Source organism: Fistularia commersonii, chromosome 15 (assembly GCF_037954325.1).
Source record: "Fistularia commersonii isolate RoL2024-O1a breed Wild chromosome 15, RoL_Fcom_v1.0, whole genome shotgun sequence".
NCBI lineage: Eukaryota > Metazoa > Chordata > Actinopteri > Syngnathiformes > Fistulariidae > Fistularia > Fistularia commersonii.
Window position 1 is genome coordinate 16,944,163 of NC_141298.1, and position 26,052 is coordinate 16,970,214.

Here is a 26,052-nt window from a genome sequence, read left to right on the forward strand (position 1 = left end):
ACAATAAAAAAATGAATATTTAGAAAACATTTACATATATTGTAAATATCCTGACTATACCGTCTTCCGCAAGTGTGACGTTTATTTTGAGTGGCGAAAAATAATAAATGTAATTTTATTTCAATATTTCAAGATCACCATCATCTTCCAACTTAAAAAAAAGGAACTTACACAAATAAAATACACTTTAATTAAATATTCAAAATTCATTGTAATAACGAAGGAGCCGCGGGTTGCCGACCCCAATGAAGTTGTTCGTACCATTTTTTCCCCACATGGACAAACGCAAAGAATCTTCTGAAATACCTCTTTGTGCTGTGCTGGATGCCAGCGTAAAGTATTTGCAGGAGTTCGCATCGATGCCGATGAGGACTTCTGCAGCTCGCGACTTCGCCAACGGCGCGAAGAGAAACATCTTATCAAGGTCTTTGTGAGTTATATAGGAACTCGAATTGATTTACGTGTGATGTAGGCTACATGAGGTCATGTAGCGTTGCCCTCGAGAATATGCTTCCATGGTCTCAGCCAGGAAGTGAAAAAGTTAGTTTTGGACACCCCCGTCCGGCGGCGATGATTATATGTGTAATTTTTGCATGACGTAACATTTTCCTTTCGCTCTGTCTGGCAGAAAAACATGGCACTGAAGCCGCAGGAGTGCAGAGAAAACCAGGCGGGACCTCTGCACAGGAAGAAGCCCACCAGGGTTCCCAACGGTCTGAGCCTGGAACCCTGCAAGAACAACTACCACCATCACCAGTCTTCAGACCAGGAGAACAACCCTCGCCTGGCGCACACACAAGGCAAGAGGAAGAAGAAACACAAGAGAGCCACCATGGTGAGTTGAAGTCACCTGAATGTACCGGCACGTCCTCAGCTTGTCGTTTCTTCAAGAGCAAACCGAGGGAAAGCCGGTTCGCGGTGTCGTTTGACTCCTCCAACGAGCCGTCACCTTGTATGACTTGTAGTTTTTAATGACGCAAAGGAAAAGTCATGAGGGAATCAATTATTGATGGGATTATTTCTTGTTTTTGAACACGGTCCTGCAGCTCCCCCTTGCTTCGGCACTCGGGGCGGGACTGGCTCGGTATGCTTGTGTTCCAACAGGGGGCAGAAACTAGTGTGTCACATGTGATTTATTCCTGGAATACACAAGTCAATACGTTTTAGTCAGAGTGGCGAGCGACTGCTGGAAGCCGGATGCCGACAACCGCTGTTTGTGCGCGAGGCTTGACCAGTCACCGTCGACTAGCGCAAACGGTAGCTTTTGCTAGTGCCGGTTAGCGATGACTCTAATAACCTAAAACACACAACAAAATTGGTTCCAACACCCAAAACGTCTCCTTAAACCCATAAACTCCCACATTGATGCTACATATACAACTACCTGGACACTCAACCCACCCGGAATACACAAGTCAATACGTTTTAGTCAGAGTGGCGAGCGACTGCTAGCAGCCGGACGCCGACAACCGCTGTTTGTGCGCGAGGCTTGAGCAGTCAACCACCCGCTGTCGTGTCACTACCACCACCCCCGGTCAAAGTAAGAACTACAACAGCTTCAATTCAACAATTCAAACACCTGCGTACCGTATTTTGCGGCCTTTAAGGCGCACCACTTTATAAACCCAAACAAAACAGTCAATTTAAATGAACTTTATTCATCTCATTCAGCTCGCTTTGGTCCCTCGTAAAACTCTGGATTTCTTTTCTTTTACTGCTTAATTCCTCTGCTTCTGTCCCATTGATTCATTCATGTTGAATTCTTTGGCGGCTGCTTTATTCCCGTGATCTCCTGCCGACTGATAGCCTTGACTATGAGTTTCCGCTTCGTAGGCACGTCTCTTAACAGGTGCCATTTTTTGGGGGTCCTCAGTAATATTCTCTTGAAGCGCAGTACATACCGCTGTTACAAAAAGTGGCGGAGGAAAGCGTACTACGTACTGTCCTCTGGTTGGTTTATTGTTGTATTCCAGCACTACAGAATTAGTTATCTAACATCGTCTGACGTTGCAACTCGTATTCAACCACTTTGATACAACGTTTGTGTGTCAGTTGGGAAAAGTTGGACAATAAATAAGGCAGAGCGCACCAAAACCTTTCGACCCATGTTTGAACCCTGTGTACCACTTGAAATTGGCTGGAGGTCAGTTAGCAGAAGAAGAGTTCGTACGCAAGGCACCGGATTATAGAGCACGGCTGATTTCTTTGGACAAAATGTAAGGATTTTAAGCGTGCCTTATGGTGCCAAAAGTACAGTACTTGTATGCTCGGGGCTTCAAAGGAGCTTTGGTGGGAGTTGGGAAAAGTGGGACAATCAATAAGGCGCAGCGCACCAAAACCTTTCGACCCATGTTTGAACCACTTGAGATTGGTTGGAGGTCAGTCAGTAGAAGAAGAACTAGTACGTAAGACACGGGATTATAGGGCATAGCTGATTTTTTTGGACAGAATGTAAGGATTTTAAGTGCGCCTTATGGTGCCAAAAGTACAGTACTTGTATGCTCGGGGGCTGCAAAGGAGCTTTGGTGGGAGTTGGGAAAAGTCGCACAATCAATAAGGCGCAGCGCACCAAAACCTTACAACCCATGTTTGAACCCGGTGTACCACTTCAGACTGGTTTGAGGTCAGTTAGCAGAAGAAGAATTCGTACGTAAGTCACCGAATGATAGAGCACGGCTGATTTTTTTGGACAAAATGTAAGGACTTTAAGTGCGCCTTATGGTGCCAAAAGTACAGTACTTGTATGCTCGGGGGCTGCAAAGGAGCTTTGGTGGGAGTCGTCCCTCCCGTCTGCATTCCTTCCCGGTCGGAGTCGAAAAATGGGATCTAGGTATCACGCAGCGTATCACGCTTAACATTTCCGAGAGGCTAAATTCTTCTTGCGGGGCTCCGAGACGTGCATAAAATATCACAGTTCGCACATTTGACATCTTCACTTTAAAACGAACAAGATGTTTACACAGCGGGGGAATCTGCGTAGCAACTGGCGGCTTCATTTGAAATGACGTGTTGTCGGTTAGCGGACGCCAACCGCCCCCCTCCTCCTCCCGCCCCAATCTTTTCAGATGAGAAAATCGCAGGGATCTTCTCCTTCGCCTCCGTCCCGACGGTCGAGAACAAACATTAAACGCGCAAATACGAGGCGCTTTGACATCGGCGCGCCCCGGCGCTTTTAATCTCGGTAATTACGAAAATAACATTGAAAAGCGCCGCGCAGGCGATCGTAATAACATGGCGTGTTTTGCTTTCGAGGCAGTTGCGATACACGCCCTCTTCCGTAATGAATTCCCTGCAAGCTGCAGATAGACCTGCTCACCTTGGCGCCCAATAATACCTTAATCTGTCACACTTTATGACATATACATAATTGAAAAGATCATCTGCGCCCCGCGCCATCCTTTTTGTCCTCGTCTGAAGAGGAACACGCCGCGGTTATCTCGCGGCACCATTATCTCTTCTTCGGCTTCACTATAAATAAACATTAAGACATTGTCCTCCCACAAGGTTACGTTTAAAATGTCAGAGGTCCGTCTCGGGGGTTTAACTCTCCATTTAGAAACGCCGCGGCGAAAAGAGAGAGAGCCCGTTATCAGCACTTTTTCCTCAGTTCTGACTTTAAGCAGAGCGAGGGAGCAAGAGCTGCTGTTGATTAAAGTAAGAACTGCCTTTTTTTTTTTTCCCCTCCTTCCTCCCTATCGGTGGAGCTCGCAGATTGCAGCAAATGTTTTCAGTCCCTGGCGTCGACCCAGTGCACTGACTTATGAGACTCCGTGAGCTCGTGGGGAAACCGGAGAAATGCTTTAAAAGTGTCTCCGACGTACTATCGCCTCCGAACGGAGGGCATTTCGGCCAGAGTTGTACGGCTTTTTTACGGCATGGTTTTGTTTGTCCCTTTTGGACTGAAAGCGGTTCATCCGTCCGTTTATACGTTTTTTCACCCATTCCCAAGCGGGGTGAGAGATGTAGTTCCTCCGGCAAGTCCTTGGTGTTTCCTCCTCTAGTGGGACGTGTCCAGAACATCTCACCAGGGAGGCGTCCAGGAGGTACCCTGACCAGACGCCCCTCTGGAAATGGACTTCCGAGCTTCTGACGGAGAGCTTTTTCGGACGCTCGTAATTATGACCTTCTAAGGAACAACCGGTAAACGGAGAGCTTCGCCTTCGGGCTCGGCCGCCTCGTCACCTCGACGTACCGATGCCGACAACTCTCTCGCTCCGTTCGAAGTCCTAAAATTTGTGCGGGTCCCCGTTGTCCGGTAGATGTCCTAAACCAGGGGGCGGCAACCCGCAACTCTTTCATCCTTACACTGCGGCTCCGAGTGGCTTGGGAAAATAAATGATAAATATTTAATTGAAGTGTATTTCATTTGTGTTCATTCCTTTTTTTTAACTTTTAGTTCAAAGTTGGAAGATTATTGTGATCTTGAAATATTAAATCAAATGATATTTATTATTTTTCGCCGCTCAAAATAACGTCACACTCGCGGAAGCCGGTAAAGTCCCGATTTGCAGATGCTGTGCGCAGAAGTTCAGGAGCAGAAGTCCCATAAACCAGGTAAAAGAAATATTTATGAAGATATTTCGCAAATATTTATTTTTTATTGTTTACTGACACGGTGATTTTTTTCCCGATTTATTTTTAAAATTCAGGTCAAGGCTCCGCTACACGCTCTGAAAGCCCAAAATGAGTTCATTACATCAATAAAATTTAATCTTCTCCGTAATATTTTGTGAATTTCAGAAGCAACACACTTGTTTATACAAAGTGGAAAGGTAATAAAAAGCAATATATACGGCGGTACCTTTATTTTAGACGTCAAAAAGTAATTGCGGCTCCCAGTGTTTTCTTTTCCGAGGAAACCGGGTCCAAGTGGCTCTTTGGGTGTTACGGGTTGCCGACCCCTGGACTAACCAGATTACCGGAGCGAGCCGCCTCCTTTGGACACTAAAGGGTATCAGGGTTCCAGGTTATTGATCTAGTCATGAGTTATTGCGGTTTGTCAACCCGGCGAATGTCCTCTCCCCGTGATAGCGGACGTGACCTTCAGTTCAAAACGGCATCGTTGCACTTTTTCTATAAACTCACCTAACGATACCCCGACTCATAAACCACGAAGCGTTTAATTTGTCGGACGGGTTTACAAAACGGGTCACGGGGAAGACGTTAGCGCTTTTTTGATTTTTAACTAGCTAAATGAGAGAATGAACGATATATAAAAACCCCCGTGAAGCCGAAGAGACCGGCGTCTTTGTGCCCGATGAGGTTTTTTCCCGTCAGCAGCATTTTTACACCCGAGTGATGAAGTCCTCGGCGGTTTGTGCACCTCCGGCATTTACTCGCGCGTCGGACATAAAATACGGCGCGGCAGCAGGTCACAAAAGGGAAATGTCAGAGAATGCGGTACATTTACATCAGCTCTGAAAGAAGGAGTGTTTGATTTAAATGGTGAAAGGCCATATTTATGTGAAAGCACTTCACAAAGTTCACCCCCTTCAGCCATTCGTTGGCATTCACACACAGTCGTCGGCGGCGGCGGCGGCGGCGAGACGCCGGCCTGGACGTTATAAAAGGGACACATTTGCCGTTTGCTTTTTATGGCTTACTGGTTCCTGCGTTTGGAAGGAATTCCCAGGATGAGCACTAACGAACCCACCGGGGGTTAAATTCTTTTGTTTCTTTACCGTTTATCGCTCTGATTCATCCGTGGCGCCGCCGGGTCAGGACTCCATTGCCGTCGGAGTTCCTGTGTGTGTGTGTGTGTGTGTGTGTGTGTGGAGGGGAGGGATGTCTGCTGGAGTAGGGGGGTGTATGGCGCTTTGTACGGCGACTCCGGTGAACAGAGGGTCGTGCTGTGAGGCCCATCTGCCCATCTGGGATGCGAACACGGAGGCTCAGGGGTTTGGATTCAACCCCCAACCCCACTTCTGATCCTCCACATTTCAGCTCCAACCGACTGCTCGTCTGTCCGCCTGCAGGTTTCCACTGATAAAAAAAGGTTCTGCGCGATTACGTGTCCGCGCCGGTGTGTTTGTCGGTACTCCAAAAACATCCCCGACGGTCTCTCGGCGGAGTTGATGGACAGTGGTTGTGATTATTTTCACGCTAACTGACATGTCGTACCACCCTCGCCGTTTGCCTTAGGAAGGACTCCCAAGACTCGTTGGTAATTTAGAGATTTTACAGTTTATACGCGCGCTGCGCTCCCGAGATGAAGATGTTGAGGTTCTCTTTGGGAGTGACCGGGATGGAGAGGATCAGGAATGAGTCTATCAGAGGAACAGCACATGTTAGATGTTTTGGAGAGAAGGTCAGAGATGGTTCGGTCATGTACAGAGGAGGGATGGTGAATATATCGGTAGACGGATGCTGGAATTGGAGCTGCGAGGCAAGAAGTCTCGAGGAAGACCAAAGAGAAGATTTATGGACGTAGTGAGAGAGGATATGAAGGTAGTTGGTTTGAGAGAGGAGGATCCAGAGAATAGGGTTAGATGGAGGAAGTTGATCCCCTGAAGGGAAAAGCCAAAAGAAGAAGAAGAAGACACGCTCTGCACTCCTTCTTAATCAGAGGGATAAATCTTGCGTAGGCCTTTTACCGCACTGTGTAATGATGTGGAGTCAAGTGACGGAGAAGATGCTTCCTGGATAGGCAGCGTGGCTCGTCCCCATTCATCTAGAGAAGCTTGAGCATCGCATGGACCCTCGGCCGTACTGGCCGTAGACCGCGCAGGCTTCAGGCTACCCTTACTTCCGCTGCCAAAGAGCAAGACTTAAATGTATGCTTGTGTACTCCCAAAAAAAAAAAAAAAGATGTGGCTGAAATGGACAAGAACTCTGGCCACAAGTGGGTTTGTTCTGAAGCCGTCTGTGAAAAGTAAATATTCCAGGGTGGACGACTCTGCTGTTGCATTTTCTGGGGAGGGGCGCAAGGGAATACGCAAAGAATGTGAGAGTACACAATCCCTGGCAACCCTCCCATGGTATAAGAAGTAAGCATACTTATTGGCACTGCTGCTTTGGTGTCGGTGTAAGTTACACGGCCCGTCGACCGGCAAAGAATCAACACCGACCGGTTCTTTCAAAATAAACCTCGAGCCTGTACCCGTTTGTCCGTCACACATCGGCACTGCGGGAAATAACAGAGCCACGGGTTTTGTCCTCCCGGTAATTGCTGCCGAAGCCAAGCTGTGACTGGCCTCGGGGTGTGAAGAAGCTTTCCAGAGTGAGACGAAGAAGGGCGGTCAGTCAACCACGGGGCTCCGGTCTTCGGCCTCCGGCTCCCAGAGTCATCTCGCCGGGCGGACCCTCACATCCGGAAGAGTCGGCCCTCCGGGGCTGCCGGGGGCCGACTTGTCAGCGAGCATCGGTCACAAACCTGCCCTTCCCATCTGAAGGGGTCAGTCCAAAAACACCGATGGCAGATTTCGGGATCTTTACCGTTATGGGTCAATGCGTGCAAGTTTTCAAGTTTGTCCCTTCGTCTTCCAGGGCTTACGGATCTTCTTTTCCCTTCAGGGAATCATCTAACTCCCTCTTCGCATACCAACTCACTTCATGTCTTCTTGACAGTTCCCAAAGCTTCACCTTTGTCCACATCGGAATAATCTCGGTCTGACTTTATGTCCAGAACGTCTAAGATGCGCCGTCCCTTTTGATGATCCCACTCCTGATCCTATCTATCCTCCTCACACCCGAAGAGAACCTTGACATCTTCATTTCCAAGGGAAATTATATAAACGCTAGACATTTTTAGGAGTCGTCTGACTCGGAAATTGACCATCAACCCTCATTTGCAGAATTAATTTCGAAGCACATTCATCCGTGCTCGTTCCTTCATTATCATTTCCAATTAGGAATTCCAATTAACCCCGTTTTGTTAAAATTCTGCCGGGTCCTCGTACTTTCCGAATGCCCAAAGCTTCTTCACTCAGGAAGGCCTTGTAGAAATCAGGATATCGGTGAGGAGTTTAGTGTTATTTGCGTAGAACTACATACAGGTACGTACCTTCTGAGTACCTTCTGTAAATGTCTTCTAGTGCGCAAAGTGGGGCGGCTTTTCCCGAGGGAGTCTCGGGTTCGGTCGACCCCTTAGCGATGTCACCTCGGATAGCAGAATCACCACATTGCCCGCCGACACTCTCCTGCTGGTGTGCGACGAATGCCTGCAAGGGTAACCTTGTATGCTTTTCAATCTGCAGCGAAAATGTGATATAATATAGGTCATCCTTAATGAGCACATCCGCTAAGCCAATAAGGGATTTGAAGAAAAGCAATGTCCTGATTGTCAGATAAGATGCTAAATCCATTCTGTAGCGGGCCTCAGTCGCGGGGACGGTAATTGTTGCTGTCACAGCGGAGGCTTACAGCGCTGAATCAAATCAAATCCAATCATAACGGCTGGATTTGCAGTCTTTGTGACACATCGCTCGACATTTTAGTGGGTCTGCGCGCCCGACGAGGTGCGTGTAATTGGTGTGTAGATGTGTTTTGTTTTATTTTACCGCATTAGCCGCTAATTTAATTTGATCACATGGTGTCAACCCTGTGACAAGACCCTGAATCCCTTTTCGCGTTTTGCCAGGTTGTGCGTGTCCCACCGGCGAGTGCGCTATGCTAGAAACCAGACCCCGTTGACATGATGTGACGCTAAAGCCCCACAAATGTCACGCTAGCTTATTACGCCGTCATTTTTCTGCTCGTGCCCCCTCGACGTTCCATTCCTTCCCCGCGACTTCGAACCACATGTCGCCCCTTCTGCCACTCCTACTGACGACTAGCTTGTTTACCCTGCCGCAGTTCGACATGTCTAGGTCAACGCGCTGTTCTGAAAACCGTGAAACGCTACATGCTAGCCCGCGCCCCGCTCGCGCTCCACGGGAAAACCTTTTCTTTCTCAAGTGTCACTTTTCTCCAAGGAAGCTCGGGCTGGAGAAAGACTACCTCCCCCCGTCCCCCTCCGGTCCCCGTAAGTGGTCGCAGTCCAACCTCGCGCTGGCTCTCGCTCTTGACAACCCTCACAGTCAGTTTGCAAGAAATTAAGTGTCTGTACTTTAAACCGAAGTGTTGGCCACTTAAAGCGCCGGGCTCTCTCAGCTGTCAGTCAACTCCGGGCGGCGGGCCAGCGGTGTCTGAAGGAGCCTTTATCGCGTTCGTCCAGCCCTTTTCGCAGCCAGGCTACTCCGGCGGACCTATCAGACTCCGGTCTAATCCAATCTGCCCCGGTTTTTTCGCGCGAGATGAACAGATGAACATCCAGGAGTGCCGTGAAAGTCCGTCCGGATTGCGTAATCTCACATCTCACTCCAGGCGACATGTAAACCTTGTAAAACGCCGTCCGTCTCTTCCATTAGAAGAACACTCTCTCCGCGGTTGATTGAAAGGTGAGGTGTGAAGAAGTAGAGATTGAAGTCGCCGAAGTGGCGGGGAATGAGGAAAACGCGTTTGAGAGGAGGCGCCCGCCGCTTCCACTCCACGCCGCCGGCACTTTATCTCGGCTCGCCAAAGAAGGGAGAAGTTCACCTCGTGGGTTTCTTTCTTCTGGAAAGTGTCGCCTCAAACTGTAGCTTATGATTAAAAGCAATTTTTAAGCCAAGTAGCCGCAGCACGGCTAACGCTAACAACATGGATTGTATATAAAGGTTTCACGCGATCGCAACTCGGGGGTTAATTTGGACTTCGCCCTCCGAGGGTCCAAGTTATGCTACCTCCTCGACTTCAGGGCTGTTTTTTATCTAGCGACTTTTCCTGCCAGGTTTCCTTCCAGAACTCGACTGTCAGAAAGCGGATTTGCGACTTTGCAGAAAGCCCTTAAGGAAAGAAAGCCCTTGCCCCTTTCCAGCTAGAGCGACACGGTTTTTGGAACTGTTTACCGTCCAGTCTATGGCGCTGTTTTTCTTGGACCGTAAACGTAGTTTCCATTGCAAAAAAAAAAAAAAAAAAAAAAAAAAAAAAAAAGAGACCACGCTAATGATCCCCGTGAGTGATGTTACACTGAACGAAGACGTAAGAATAATGTCAGGCGCGCGTTTTCAGACAGTCTTTTTTTTGTATTCATTAACGTACAGGGAAAGTCCAAGACGAGGATTTCGAACAGACTGAATGGATGCTTTGAAAACGCCGGAAGCAGTAAAAGAGTGGATCTGAAATGTCACCATTCATTTAAGATATGCGAGTGTCTCGATGGTATGCGCAACTCCAAGTCCGAGCCCATGGGCCTCAGCTTGAAAAAGGTGGAGTGCCCTCCTGGTTTGGGAATGAGAATCCGCCCAAAGTGGAGGAGTTTGAGTATTTGGGGGTCTTGTGAGTGAAGGAGGGATCGGGAAGATCGACGGGCCGATCAGCGCTTGTCAGGAGTGATGAAGCCTCGCATCGATCTGTTGTGGAGAAGAAGGGGCTGAAAAGGCGAAGCTCTCGATTTACTGCTCGATCTGCGTTCCCACTCTGGTTTGGAGTTGCGGGTAGCGACCAGAAGAAGGTGATCACGGTCACCACAGGGGATCCAGGTTCTCCTTGAGAGCTTGTGCTAGGAGCTCGGCCTCCATGTCCAGAGTATCCGGTGAAGGTACCTCCACCCTAGTTGGGCCTTCTGGGCATACCCAACTTGGGAATGGGGCTATGTCTCTCGGTACCTCCTCCCTAGTTAGGCGTTCTGGGCATACCCAACTTGGGAATGGGGCTATGTCTCTCGGCCGGACTTGGTAGGCCTCTGGAGTCCCTTGAAAGAGCACCTCGAGGAAGCCTGGGACTCTTTGCTTGTTCATCTGCCCCCGAAACCCCACGCCGGATAACTATGAAGGTACTGCCCCTCCTACCAGGCTTCCGGAGCAGCTGGGGATTTTAACAAATTTGCTGTCATTATCTTAACTGTGTAACACAAGTAGCGAGCGGCATTTCAAGGAATAACTCCGAGCATGTGTGCATCATTAGCGAGCGCGTCGTCGGAAGCGAGCGCATAATTAGCATCGCAGCTGTGAGTATTGTGCGGTGTGTGTTCACCGCTTGTTACATTTACGACTGCGTTCCCTTGTTTTTTTGTCGCAATTTTCACTCGGCTTCCGAGCGCCGACTACCTGGTGCGTCTTTAACCGAGGCCGTTGCGCCGGGAGCCGGTCTGCGTCGCGCCTCTGCCTGTGAGGTCGTAGGTCACGCCATTCGTCTGTGAATAATACACCGTTCCGATAATAAAGGGACTGAAAGCTCGGGGTGACTTTTAAACGCACCACCGAAGGGGTATTGTCACTTTAGCCCCCTTCTGAACGGCCCCCTTCTGCCGGAACGGCCTGCTGTGTTTTCGAATCCACTCCCATTCAGGCGCTCCATCGTAGCCCGAGGCAACTTGCTGTTTTGTTTGCGCTCCATGTGAACATTTCAGACATGTGGAGATTCACAACATAATGGACCACCTGGGATACGGACGCGAGCATACCGTGCCATTTCCATTCTTTGTCGTCCTCTATGTAGCGCCGCGCTAATGGGCTTTTATAATCTGTATAATCTTCTGAAACTGCTTTTCCTGCTGCTCTTTGATGCAACTTTGCACACCGTGGAGGCAATCGCTGTGTAAATATTATTTCGGCTTAGCTCGCGCACATAAGGGGAACACGTGCTCCTCGCTCCAGTTACACTTTGTTGCTCCTGCAAATAAGGAGGTCGGGGCGCTGCTTGGACGAGTATTTCCAGAGGGGGTTTGAGGGGCGTGCTGAAGTACAACCGTTTTAGAAAGGCCATATTAGGGGCTGCTACGTTCCCAACACTCGCCCCAAAACAAGCGCTGGGTTCCAGCCGAGCTCCGTCCGTGACCGCGTGGCGACCTTCTCCTCGGAGAACTACCAATCAGCGGTGACTACATCGTGACTTGAGCTAACATTTGTAGCTCTTTGGGAAGCCAGAGGGAGTCCAGGGGCGGCTCCGGGGAGTCGGACCCATTTCCCGATGTCGTCGTTTCCCCTGAACTCCCAGAAGGAACTCGGAGGGAAGACTTGTGGGGCTCCGGAGACATTTTCCACATGGGAGCGTTGTGTTTGGAATTTTAGCACTTTTGCAAAATTCATACAACTGCGTTTCCCCAACTTCTTACAAGTTGAACCGTGAACCCCTTGCTCTCGGTCCTTCAGACAACAGGGACTCCCAAGGACCCGTTTCAGGAACATCTGTTGTTCCAGACCGCCAGGAGCAGCGTCACCGTCCTGAATAATTTATCATGAGGATTCACTCATGCTAGCAAAAAAAAAAAAAAAAAAAAAAAGCATCGTGTCCCACTTGGACAAGATCCAGATATTACAAGTGGGAATTTAATGAGGTTTGTTTTAATGTGAGACTCAATTTAACAAAAATACAAAAGCACTTTAAGCTTAAGATAGTACTTTGTGTTGCCGTGACAACGAATTTCCCCTAGAGGAATCACTATAGGGGGAATTCCTTGTCACATAAATGCAACAATAACCAAATCAATGATATTGAAATAAAATAGAAGTGACATAAATATGAATATATCATGGAAGAGAGATAAATATATTTATGTGAATATAAATATAAAATAGAAGAGATATGAATATATTTATATGAATATAAATATAAAATAGCAGAAACATAAATATATTTATATGAATACAAATATAAAATAGAAGAGGCAAAAATAGGAATATAAATATAAAATAGAAGAGGCAAAAATATGAATATAAATATAAAATATAGAAAACAAATAAGTGACAACAGCAAGGATAAAAAATAGATAAGTTCGACTTTATTGATTTTATCGAAAGATAAGATCAATACGCTTATCTTGTAAGATAATATAAGAAAAACTTTATTGATCCTCCTTGGGGAAATATTTTTGTCACAGCAGCGTAACAGTTATAATGTCAATAAATATGGATATAAATATAAATAGAGAGAAAATTAGTAGACAGCAAAAGACATGCATGAATAAATAGACAGCCGAGAGATCAACAACAACAACAACAACAACAACATCATCAAGGATAAGAATGGACAACAAAGAGAAAAAAAAAAAAAAGACAGTCTGGATGAAAATAGACCAAAACAACAGGGATAAGAAGACAAACGGAGTGACAATAAACCTGACAAAAACGAACAGAACTAAGCAGGATGGGATGGGCTGAGACCAACCAGGATGAAAATCCACAACAGATTTAGGACACGTGTGAATGAGGAGGCGGTGAACATGATAATAGAAAAATAGAAAACAAAGGAATGGGGTGACAACAAGGATGAAAAAATATAGATCACAGAATTAGGGTTTGACTTGTAAGAAAGGACTTATTTAGGGCTGCTAATATTAATAGTAATAGTAAGTAATTTTGTAATTGATAAAATAATCTCATCATCTCAATCGGTCGAGAAGCAGGTTTATCCTGGAGCCGTCTAGGGCCGCAAATCTGGATCCAACCTGGGACCTTCTCGCTTTGAAGCGGAGGCGCTAACTGCTGTGTGCTAACCGCTGTGTGCTAACCGCTGTGTGCTAACTGCTGTGTGCTAACCGCTGTATCCCAACCACTGCTGTGTGCTAGCTACTTTGTGCTAACTGCTATGTGCTAACCGTCGTATGCCAATCACTGTGTGCTAATCGCTGTATGCCAATCACCGTATTCTAACCGCTGTGTGCTAACTGCTGTGGCAAACCGCTGTGTGCTAACCGCTGTGTGCTAACTGCTGTATGGCAACCACTGTGTGCTAACCACCGTGTGCTAGCCACTGCATTGTAACCACCCTGTGCTAACTTCTGTATTCTAAACACTTTGTGCTAACTGCTGTGGCAAACCGCTGTGTGCTAACTGCTGTTTTCTAACCGCTGTGTGCTTACTGCTCTGGCAAACAGCTGTGTGCTAACCGCTGTGTGCTAACAGCTGTATAGAAACCACTGTGTGCTACCCACTGTATTCTAACCACCCTGTGCTAACCGCTGAATTCTAACCGCTGTGTGCTAACCGCTGTGTGCTAACCGCTGTGTGCTAGCCGCTGTGTTCTAACCGCTGTTTGCTAACCGCTGTGTGCCAACTACCGCTGTGTGCTAGCCACTGTGTGCTAACCGCCGAATGCCAACCACTGTGTGCTAACCGCTGTGTGCTAGTGACTGTATTCCAACCGCTGTGAGCTAACTGCTGTGGCATACTGCTGTGCTCTAACTGTTGTCTGCTAGCTGCTGTGTGCTAACCACTGCGTGCTAACCGCCTCATGCTAACCGCTGTGTTCTAACCGCTGCGCCTCCCCTAAGTGGAGGCCATTTAGCCTCACCAAGATTTTAGATTGTATTCCTCGTCGCCAACAAGCACGACGTTGCTGTTAAGAAACCACCTCGGCGTTCGCCCCGCCCAACAAGAACTCGATGGCCATTGAAAGAAATGAACTTTACACAATGAGCTTTTTCTTCCCTTTTAATTGGAGCTCTCCGAAGGCCAGCGGGTGTCGCTCCGCATTGAAGTCAGAACTGTGTATTTCTTTCCGGAAAGCTAAAAGCAGAACCAGCTCCGCGGGTTTTATTCTGCTTAACGAGCTCGATCACACCCGAACGGCTAGAAACACCGTGAGCGTTTTTTATTTTTTTTATTTATTCTTTTCAACAAAAAAGCCCAGTTACCTTTGAATAACGGCAAATTGCTCAATGGAACGGGATTCATCCGGTCTGGAGCCGAGCTGAATAGAACCTCCCGACAGTCAAGGTTGCGCGTCTTGTTGGAAATAAAAGGTATTTGCAGCTCCGTCGCTTTCCTGAATGGATGAAGATCTCGGCGGAACGTCTGGAGCGACAAGGCTGTCGTCACCGAGCGGCGTTACGGCTTCATAAACCGAAACCGCCGCCATTGTCTGAGCGTCGAAATAGGAAATACCGAAGGAGGTCGATGTTGTTGTTGTTGTCGTTGAGGTCGTGGATTCTTCCGCGATTCTTTCCAGCGTCCCGCTAAGAGGTCGTGACCCCCGGCCCTCGAAAAACGCCGCCGGAATTCCAGCTCGTGTTTGCATGGATTGAGTCATTTCCTGGAAACTCCTTATCGCTTTTCACTTTCCACTTTCTCATCAGATCTGAATTCCTGAGAAAAAAAAAAAAAAAAAAAAAAAAGAAAAGCAAATCAATTCCTCCTCCGGTTTCTTCCGTCTCGTTTCCCCGACGACGCGGCGGCGGCGGTCGACCGTATCCTCTTACTAATTTGTGTACGGGTTTGCTGAATTGTCTCTTGATTCGCGCCTCTTCTGCGCTCGGCGGCGGCGAAAACTGGAAAAAGCGGCGTGAAATTGAGTGGAATGGTGGAGGATGATGTTCGCAGGACGCCTCAGTGTGTGTGTGTGTGTGTGTGTGTGATAAGAAAACTCCATTGACTATATTAAAATTACTTCATGCCATCTCACTGCAAATTGCCTGAAACCCGTCCGCGGTTGCCACGGCGCCACCTGAGATCCCGTTACCGATGTGACCGTGCTACTTTGAGCAAATGAAAGCGAAGGAGCGTCGCTCAGATCCGAGGCCGAACGCTTCTTCGCCTTCTCACGACGGGGATTTGGCGGATTTTGGGTCCCGAAAGCTCCGGCGACGCATGGAGATGCAGGAATATTCAATCTCTCATCGCAAATTTGGGTTTCAGATGGATCTCCTGCGTGTTTTTGGGCCGTGGAGGAACATGGAAAAGGCCTCCGTCCAGGGACCTTCTGGTTGGGAGGAGGAGGCGCGATTCTCGTTACTTTTTATTATTAACGTATTTGTCCAAATCCCGTTTTATCTGGGAAAACGTCGGTTTTAATATTCGGTGCAAGACGAGCGTCCTCCTTCTCTCATTTGTTCATTTTCCAAAAAATGATTTTCAAAGACAGGAACACAGCAGGTTTTCTTTTATTTCTGCTTTTCACTACTTGCTGAAATTCAGAAAATATAAATCTCATCGCGGGTCTTTAGCTGTTTTTATCTATTTATTTTCAAATGTATTAATCAGCCTTATTTACTTATTTTTTCAATGTATATTTTTGGGGTTTGTTTATTTATTTTCTCATTTATTTGTATTTCTTATTCTCCCCCCATTTTTTTTTTTTTTTTACTGTTTATACAATTTCCTGCTATTATTTATTATTGTTATATTTTACTTGAAACTCTGGCACAACAATTTCTTTCGGGATAGTTAAAGTTGTTCTTTTTCTTATTCTTATTCTTATTCTTATTCTTATTCTTATTCTTATAATTTTTTCTAATTAATTCATTTTTTTCTTATATATTTATTTTTTCTAATTTATTTATGTTAGTGTGTTCTGTATTTTATTTCCTATTTTTTTAAATGTATTTATTTTTTCCTAATTTATTTATTTTTTCTAATTTATTTATTTTTTCTAATTTATTTATTTTTTTCTAATTTATTTATGTTAGTGTGTTCTCTATTTTATTTCCTATTTTTTTAATTTATTTATTTTTTCCTAATTTATTTATTTTTTTCTAATTTATTTTTTTTTTCTAATTTATTTATGTTAGTGCGTTCTGTATTTTATTTCCTATTTTTTTTTAATTATTATTATTTATTATTTTATTATTTACTTATTTTTTTTTATTTTTCTTATTTGTTTTCAGGATTTTTTCTATTTATTTGTTTACTTGTTTTTTTTCTCCTATTTTTTATGGTATATATATATATATATATATATATATATATATATATATTTTTTTTTTTTTTTTTTTTTCAGAGAAACCGAAAGAACTCCTTAGCAGGAGGCTGAGGAGACGCGTTTCCTCTTTGAACGTTTCACGTCGGCGATGTAATTACATATCGTGTTCCGAGCTGTGAAACACGGAGCGTTTCCCATGCGGCCCCCCCGCCCCGCCCGGCTTCTCAGGGGGAATAATAAATAAATAACAAAGAGCGGCAAAGGTCTGTCTGGCGCGGCGGAACAAGCTGTTAAGCCTCGACATAAGAGCTTGACATCTGCCAGGCGGCATCAGAGCGCGTTCTCTCTGTTTCCTTGAATTATGCACTCCCAATGCAAACGCCCCGCGGCAAGACGCCATTATCCCGTCTTCTCGCCGATTCGCCGGCGGCGAGCTGCGTGATGAGCGGCGAGGGTTTGCGATTGTCTTTTTCGACCTTGAGCCGAAGCCCTTTTTAAATCAGATCCGCCCGGGAAAAGCCCTCTTACCGAGCCGGCGACCTCCGTGACCTTCGGAGGCGAGTCCAAAAAAAAAAATTGTTGCGACTCACAAAAAAAACGGATAAACTTCAAAAAAAGGGGGGAAAAATAAAAAAGAAAACACACGGAGGCGTGGAAGAACCCGATATCCACCCTCCCCCCCGGTGCGAATGTGCACTCGCATGATGCAGAATATAAAAGGAAATCTGTTTTCTGTCAGATCGAGCCCAGATGAGCAGATGGAGAAGGTTTCTCGGAGGAACCCGCGGGGAGGGCCGGACTGCAGCCTCTTCTTTTCGTCTCCTCGTCCCTTTTAACGCTGCCAGCTCTCGAACCGCCGCCGGCTGAGGAGGCGGCGGCCTCGGTCTGCTTTTCCCCGCCGAACCCCGGAGGGCGCCGAGAAGGCGGCCATCTGTGGGAGAAACTCGGAAATCCCTTCCGGAAACGGTCGGTTCGTCCACGGGTGGCGGCAAATCTTCCCCGAAAAATCACATCTCGGGCAATAATTGGCTGACGTGTGAAATAAAACTCCTGGTTCTTCGCTTTTCTCGGTGGATGGAAGTGATTTAAGACGGTCGCGGACTGAAAACCGATTTTAGGTTTTACTAGATTCGCAGCAAGAAGTTTACGGTTGTACTTTGAGCTGTCGTGGATGGGTCTTCTCCCAGTCTTGGGTTCAAAAAGCAAATTTCAATTTTTACGTTGACGCAATCTTCTTCTGAAGGGTCTTCAATGTGCTTTAAGATCTTCTTCTTCTCATCCGTTGGACTTTTGGACTCAGGCTTCTAGTTGGTCCAATTCCAGCATTCGTCTACAGATATGTCCACTATCCCTTCTCTGTACGTGACCCGACCTTCTCAGTCTGGCTTCTCTGACCTTCTCTCCAGTGTCGTCCCTCTGATGGACTTGTTCCTGAGCCTGTCCATCCTGGTCACTCCCAAGGGGAACCTCAACATCTTCATCTCTTCTCTCTTTTGGACGTTGTCACGGTTTCTAGAGGATACAGCATCACTGGTCTCACCGCTGTCTTGTACGTGGTCACTTGGTAGATGTTCCGGGGATAAACTCAGACCGAGATGGTTTGGACACGGGAGGACAGCGATGGAGATCTGGGTTGAAGGATGCTGATGTTGGAATTCCCAGGCAGGAGGTCTAGAGGAGGACCAGAGAGGGAGGTTTGTGGACGGAGGGGAAGAGGCTTTTGCAGAAGTACTGCACATTTCTGCGCAAGTGTACAAGTATGACTTTGAGACGGCGGCATTGAGGAGAAGGCAGGAGATGAAGGTGTTTAGGTTCTCTTTGGGAGTGAGGAGGACAGATAGGATCAGGAAGAAGCCCATCAGAGGGAGGGCAATTGGTAGATGATCTTTTCCTTTGGGCTTTTCCCTTCATGGTCGCCACAGCAAATCCACCTTCTCCGTCCAACCCTATTCTCTGGATGCTCCTCTCTCACACCAACTACCTTCATATCCTCTCCCACTACGTCCATCGATCTTCTCTTAGGTCTTCCTCTAGACCTCCAAGTCCAGCATCCGTCTACCATCATATTCCCTCTCCCTCCTCTGTCCATGACCCAACCATCTCAGTCTGGCTTCTCTGACCTTCTCTCCAAAACATCTACCATGCGTCGTCCCTCTGACGGACTCATTCCTGATCCTCTCCATCCTGGTCGCTCCCAAAGAGAACCTCAGCATCTTCATCTCTGCGACCTCCAGCTCTGCTTCCTGTCTTTTCAGCATCGTTACTGTTTGTAGAGCACACAGCATCGCCGGTCAGCACTCGGTAGATGTTCTGGGAATAAAGTCGGACTGAGATGTTTGGACACGGGAGGACTGTGATGGGGATCTGGGCAGATGGATGCTGATGTTGGAACTCCCAGGCAGGAGGTCTAGACAGGAAGGAGGGGTTAGTTGGAGGAAGTTGATTCATGGTGGCCTCTGAAGGGAGCGTCCGGAAGAAGAAGATGCAAGTATGACTTATCATTTTCACCATTTCACCACCTTTCAGCTCAACCCTGACACAATCACATGTAGGCTACGTACATCTACTTCACCATCAGGTCCACCTTGAAAGATCATCTGCAGACCTCAGCGGTAACCAGGACCAGCTTCAGCAGATGACCTGATGAAGAGGAGCCCTTTCATCAGAGGGTATCTGCTTCACGATGGCCTCAACTCACATCGTACCTGGCTTGTAGGGTTTGGCTCGTCGGTGACGGTTAGCGGGACGCGCTAACAAATGAAGCATGTTTGTGGAACAACCCGGCTTGTCGATCGTCCGATGCATCACGGAGACGGTGAAGCAATGGAGTGAATGAGCAGAGGCTCTGCAGATACCCAAGGAAAACAGTGCTTGGTGGCTAGAACTTACCTTTACATGGTGAGATGGTTGATCTCCACGAGGCTTTTCAAGGTCTTCTGACTGGTAGCTTAAGACGGTGAGGCGTGATCTGGTGGTTGGTCCTATCATGAGGTCATGCAGTGGATGTTCTGTGGAGGCCTCAGCTCAAGTTTCCTTCCAGGAAGTAGCCTCCTCCCCCAGGAACCTTTCGGTTTGGCATTCCCACGGCGTGCACCTTCAGCGCCAACCTCAAAACCAAGAACTCTCAAGTTCTACAAGACTATCAGATGGTTGAAGTGTTTTGATCTCCTCCCTGCACTGCTTCGCCGCGTGAACGACCCGTTAGCCGTTAGCTAACTCCACACTTACTCCGGTCAAAGTGCTGATGTTCCTCTGCAAGCGCTGGAGACCCCTCCAGAAGAGCTTGGACATCTTGGACGTTTCTGCCCATTTTGTCACAAGAAAAGATCTCAGCAGTGACCAGGATAGGTGAAGCAACAAGTATCTGCTAATGTGGCGTGGCTTAAAAGTCCCACCAATCACCGAGCTTCTATGAGTTCCTACGGAAACGTAAAAAGACATTTTTGAGAAGGACCTGAGAAGGTTCTCGGAGCTTCACTCGGTCCCTGGTTCCTCTGCTGGTCCAGGTCCTGAAAGGAACCGCAAAAAGGTTCCTCCACATAGAAGGGGGTTATTATATTTATTTTTAATTCCATGCACAGTTCAACCACAGCAATTGCTAAAATATTACCTTTATTGACATATTTGTCCACCTGTTCCCTGCTAATTAAAAAGAATAATGAAAAAGAATGACCAACGTATATTTCCAAATATAATCACCAATGCGGGAAATAATGATTAAATGACTGAATAAAAAAAAAAAATCATTTATTAAATACAGTTTTCATTCTTAGTTTAATATTCTTATATTTATATATTCATAGAAATTGATAATTAGAAAACAATTGCTTAATGAATAAATGTATTAATGTGATTGGCAAGTAACTATATTTATTGTTGAATTAACATAGAAACATCTATATTTATTTATCATTTACTGTATATTTTGCTGTCCTTTTTTTATGATGTTGTATATTTTCACGTTCCCCACAGAGGGAAATCTAAAATGGTTTATCGACCCCTTGATTAACACTGATGATTAAAATTTAATAATATGTAATATTATTATTATGATTAATGATTTTAATATTTTCATTTATCAAATTCCCTTTTTAATTATTCAATTTGCATTTCATATTTATATTTGCAAAGAAAATTATGGAATAATTAGCTAACAATTATTAATCATTATTACAATTATTATTAATTATGTCATTCAATGATGACTCATTTTGAATTAATATTATTTATTAAATTATTAAATTAATTTATTATAATTACTAATGCAATATATTTACATTTATATTTGGATATGAATTCAATACAATATATATAAAATATATATAACCTAACTTCCTGTCATGTATTTTCTCAGCCATACTGGTATATCGCATGTTGCCCGCCGTGGCTAAAAATGCCAATTGACCCCCAGATCGGCGCCGATAATCTGTCCAATACGCTGGGGAAGAAATTACAGCATTTTTCAAAATAAAAGAAAAATAAAGCCATCGAAGCCGCCGTTCCTCTTCTTCCTCCCCGGCCTGGCGAGCTGTGATATTGATTCCTTTCGCGGAGCGCCATATTGTTTTCCTGGCGGTCGGGGGTCGGGGGGGGGGGTTGGGCGGATCGGGGGGCGTCCAGAACGCCGCACGTCCTCTTGGCGTCGCCTCCCAGACGTTTGCACGTGCCAAGAAATCTGGTAATAACGGGGGTCCTGGGAGGGAAGCTGCGGGGGCGGCGGGGAGGCGGCGTCCTCATCTTTTGTCTGCGGATTTGAGCCGAGCGAAGCATGCCGGGTGTTTCCGTGATGTGCTGGCACCCTCTGCTGCTAGATGAGGAGATTGCCTGAAACCCCCTCCCAAACCCCCCCCCCGCTAGCGGAGGAGCCTCGCTCGGGATGCAGGCGTCGCTACCGCTACCGCTAGGGTTCTCCGGAGGATCTCCAACCACGCAGACGGAGCAGGGCCTCCAGGTGGAAAAGGGGAAAACGTGCAGAATGCTAAGCTTTTGAACCCCATTCACTCGTGTTATTTTTTTAAATAGAGATGCAGCACACACACACACACACACACACACACATACACACGATGATAGACAATCACCGCATCTCTGGCTGTCTCATTACAGTCTATCTCAGAGCCAATTTGCCGTGATGCTCGGTGATGCGGGGGGAGTTTGGGACGTCGGTCCGCGGCGATAATGAAGCTAGAATAAGTAGATCCCATTATACGGCGGCGGCGGCGGCGGCGGCTAGCTAGCGTCGGCACATGAGGTAGCCATTTTTCCCCGGTGGAAAAAAAAAAAAAATGTCACTCGGCGGGGATCGACTTGCAGGGACACAGCCTTGTTAGTGTGGGAGGACTGAAATGTGTGTGTGTGTGTGTGTGTGTGTGTTTTCCTGCATAAGGCAGAGAGCTCCTGCATCTGAATGTCACACTTCAGAGAGCTAACAAGGTATAATGAGGGGAGAGAATCTGGTGCGGGAGAATCTTGTGTTGACACGCGTCGAGGCGACGGCTCGGTGAAAAACCGAGCTTACGTTTCCTTTGAAAGCGTTATTGATCGTATTTGTACGATATTAAAGACCCGCCTGACGAAGCACGGGTTTGGAAGTCGGACGAGATGTGGAGATTTTTTTTTTTTTTTTTTTTTCTACAGCTTTTTTTTCTCTTCGTCGTCAGACGCAGTTTCTGTTTTCGGTGTTAAGATTGACGGAGGAGTTAGCGCTTCCACCTCACAGCAGGAAGCTCTTATTTCGGATTCCCACGAGGAGCGTGAGGTTCTTAACTTCTTTCGCGGTCCTCAAACACGTGAATGACAGAGTGAATGTCAAACTCATTTCGGTCCGGGATGTCAAGCCGGTAAAATCGTAGCGTAATTCCCTAGAAGGAACACGAAGTCCAATTTTTTTCCTTTGTTTTAGTGTAAAGGAAAACAGGTAAATGATAAAAATCTTTATAGTGAATGAACTGTTTCATGAAATACATGACAAACAACACTCTGCCTCAGTCGTGTTTTCTCAGTTCTTTCTGCATTTTTTTGTATTTGAGTCTCGACGCGGCACCGAAACTTGCTGCTACACGCCGAGCATACGGGTTACTTATTAACCTCAACCGACAAATATGAAGCGGTCGATTTTTCCTGGAAAACGCTACACTCCATGTCCGCTTTTCTCTTTTTTGACAATAACATCCTGCCGACGAGGGTGTCGGGGCCGACGGAAACACAGGAACATTTCGAGCAAAAAGTAAAAATGCTATTTGCAGATCCGGAAGCGGCATTGCTGGACGTTGTGAGTCGCAGTGTTGTTGCTAACACTGACTAAAATTGACAACACAAGAAATGAATTTTTATTCTAAAACAGTAGTTTATGATTTTTATGTATTTTTTCAAATTGTAGATTTACTACACGGGCCGGATTGGATCTCCTGGCGAGCCGGTACCGGCCCGCGGGCCGTACGTTTGACAACCGGCTCCAGGTGATGAGTTAATACTTTCTGTTGGCGGCCCTGTGATTGATCCGGGATACGCCCCGCCTCTGCGATAGGCTCCGCCCCCTAAGCGACCATAAATACGGCGATTCATGAACGAATGAATAAATGAATGAATGAATCCCTGCAAAACACAGTTTTGCTACGCTACGCTAGCAGCGGGTTATGATATAACAGCTCAAATTGATGCTAGCGCTTTTGTCGCCGCTGTTTGCTCAATTAACCTCACACACACACACACACACACTTAGGGGCACGGAAATGAAGTCATCTCCACGATTTGCCTTTTCTGCAGAGGTGCGGTTCTCACCGATCGATAAGTCGGGTTTAATGAGCTCTGCCGATTCCTGGTTTTAAATCACGCTCTTCCCCCTTCTGTTGAACGGACCCTCTAAGGGCGACTCCTCGCAGCTTCACGACCCACGGAGAAGGTTGAAAAAAAAAAAAGGCCTGACGTGCAACGCTTTCCGCGCATGGATGTTCCCGCCTGCGTGTTGTTGTTGTTGTTTCCTCCCCCTCTCTGAGAAGCAGGTCATTTAAAAGCGATCTGGAAGGCCTTTTATGGCGCATCTCCGCCTCCTCCACCTCCACCTCCACCCCTCGGCTTGATGCATTCCCCCTGTCAGACCTACACATGTAGTTCACAGGTTACGATCGATAACTTGTGCTCTCTGCGGTCCATCCTCCAGCCCTCCACCATCCGCGGCGCCGGCTGTTGCTAAGGAGCCTGGGTAATGGGATGCAGTCTATTTTTCAGCTTTTTTTTTTTTTTTTTTTTAATGGGGCCTCTCCCACGTAAGAGCCCCCTTGCACAGTAATGGGTGGTGGAATGAGCACACACACACACACACACACACCGTGAACCGGAGTGTCATTATGGTCCGGATCCCATGCACACTCGTCTTCTGCCGTCGGGGAATGAAAATTAAAATATCCAAAGAAGGGATGTTTTAGCGTCACGCTGGCATTTATTTGGGCCGCCGCATCGGAAATACCACGGTGACCTTTTAAGTGTTGCTAATACCGTCTGCCGTGATGAAAATAGTTCCTTTCTTGCGCCCTTGGTTATGCTAATAAAATCCGCCTCAAAGTTATTACTTCCGCCGTCGCCGCTCCTTGCACCCGGAGCCTCCTGGGACCGAACCCTTCTCCGAGGCTTGGGTCCAAACGCTGTTTTCACCTCATTTACTTTCGGTTGTATGGTCACAGATGCTTCCACCCCGGCGCTAGCTGTCCCGTCTAATACCGCGGTTTCTGCTCCACCGTTGGTATTTCGGGGGATTCGAGGGACCTCGGACATCAGATGGCCCACCGAAGAGGAGGCGGATACGTTTGATGCTTACGTGTCCGTGGTCCTGGTCAACCATCGTCAGTTTGAGCTGATTTTTGGGAGTTCCCGGTGTATCCCTGCAGGGGTTGGCCTTAGCTGAAAGTCTTCGTTATGTTCACAAGTGACTTGTTGTGCGGGAACAAAGGTTAGCATTCTGAGGACTCAACTGAGTTGGAATCTGAACAGCTTAGCTTAAGGCTGTTGTTAAGATTCTGTGAAACAAAAGAAGTCCACTCTTTCGGTTCACTCGGGCCGAGGCTCGGGTGGAAGTCGCCCGGGCCCGGTTTGGGTCGTCACGCTCTCCAGAGGAGTCGGCAGATCCACCTGTACCCTCGAACTCACCAGAAGGGGTCAACAAGCTCAGACCACCTCACAAACTTCTTTTGTTTGACGCAATCTACACTTACACCTTTGGCATACATGTTCAGATACCAACTTAGGTGAGTCCCCAAAAGTCATACCTTTGTCCCCAAACGACACACGGACATAACAACATATAAACGCAGGCTAATAATATGACCAAATTGAAGGGCTTGCTAGATGGTTTAAGGTTGTTGGGGTCAACTAAGGGAGAACATACAAACTCTGGTGACTGGCGGTCCGAACTGTAGCTTCTCTTCTGCACCTCCAAAGTGTCCTTGAAAGCCAGGTTTCTCACAATGGCCTGGTTAGTGGCGCGCAATCGAACGGGGTGAATGTGTAAAGCTCTCTGAAAGTGCTCTACGAGTGGAGACCGTTTATCCGTGAATCCGTGCCGGAGCTGGAACGGACTTGACTTGATGCTCAACAGATAACGGCCATTTAACGGGGTCCGAGGTCAAGCCGCTCATCCTGGAAAATAAATTTTTTAATGAAAAATCAGACCGGCCTCCAGCAGGAACAGACTGGAACACCACCCACTTCAATCAACCTCGTGCCTGAAACACAATTTTTATCTTATTTATTTATTTTCCCCCTCCTGCGCGAGCGAGTCTCTCGGAGCCGGACAGAAGTATCGACGGAAGGACTCGCAAGCTGCTCAGCGCTAATTCACCGGAGCGAAAGAAAAAAAAAAAAAAAAAAAAGGAAAAGACAAATATAATAATTTGAGGCTTGAGTGGGCGTGAAAAGTAATGAAAAACCAAACGGAGAGAGAGATTCCTCCGTGTCGGCTTTGACCCGCTGATCTGCAGCTTCCAGCTGGGCTTTTGACTTCATTAGACACCGTTCTATCTCTTTATCCAGCAAAGAAAGACGGGTGACAAAACTGTTTCTTCTTTCCAATCTCGCTGTTTTATTAGATCCCGCGTTTTCTTTTCCGCATCTTCTCCGAGCCCCACGTTCAGAAGAACAACACTTGCACTTCCCGTTCTTTCAGCTGCTACCTTCTACGATCACCGTGGCCAATCATCTGCCTCCGTCTAACCTTCTCATTTAGTCGTCTCCTTTCACACCAACTCACTTCCTGTCCTTCTTCTCTCCATCCATAAACCTCAGATGATCAACACCTGATCTTGCACTTGTTCTTCGTCTTCTTCTTTTGACTTGTACCCTTCTGGGGTCACCACCACCAATCATCTGCCTCCATCTAACTTCCTCCTTCAAGACCGACTGACTTCCTGTCCTGCTTCTCTCCATCCATAAACCTCAGATGATCCACACCTGATCTTGCTCTTG

At 46.8% G+C, this 26,052-nt stretch overlaps 1 protein-coding gene across 2 annotated transcripts in view; it reads left to right on the plus strand.

The window, feature by feature from the left end:
- The window catches only part of auts2a (activator of transcription and developmental regulator AUTS2 a), a 435,895-nt gene that overhangs the window by 126,103 nt on the left and 283,740 nt on the right, over window positions 1-26,052 (plus strand). For both annotated transcript variants that reach the window (XM_086160359.1, XM_086160358.1), the window contains exon 3: window positions 629-835. In XM_086160359.1, coding sequence (XP_086016485.1) covers window positions 629-835 — 207 coding nt within the window. The remainder of the gene's footprint in view (window positions 1-628; window positions 836-26,052) is intronic.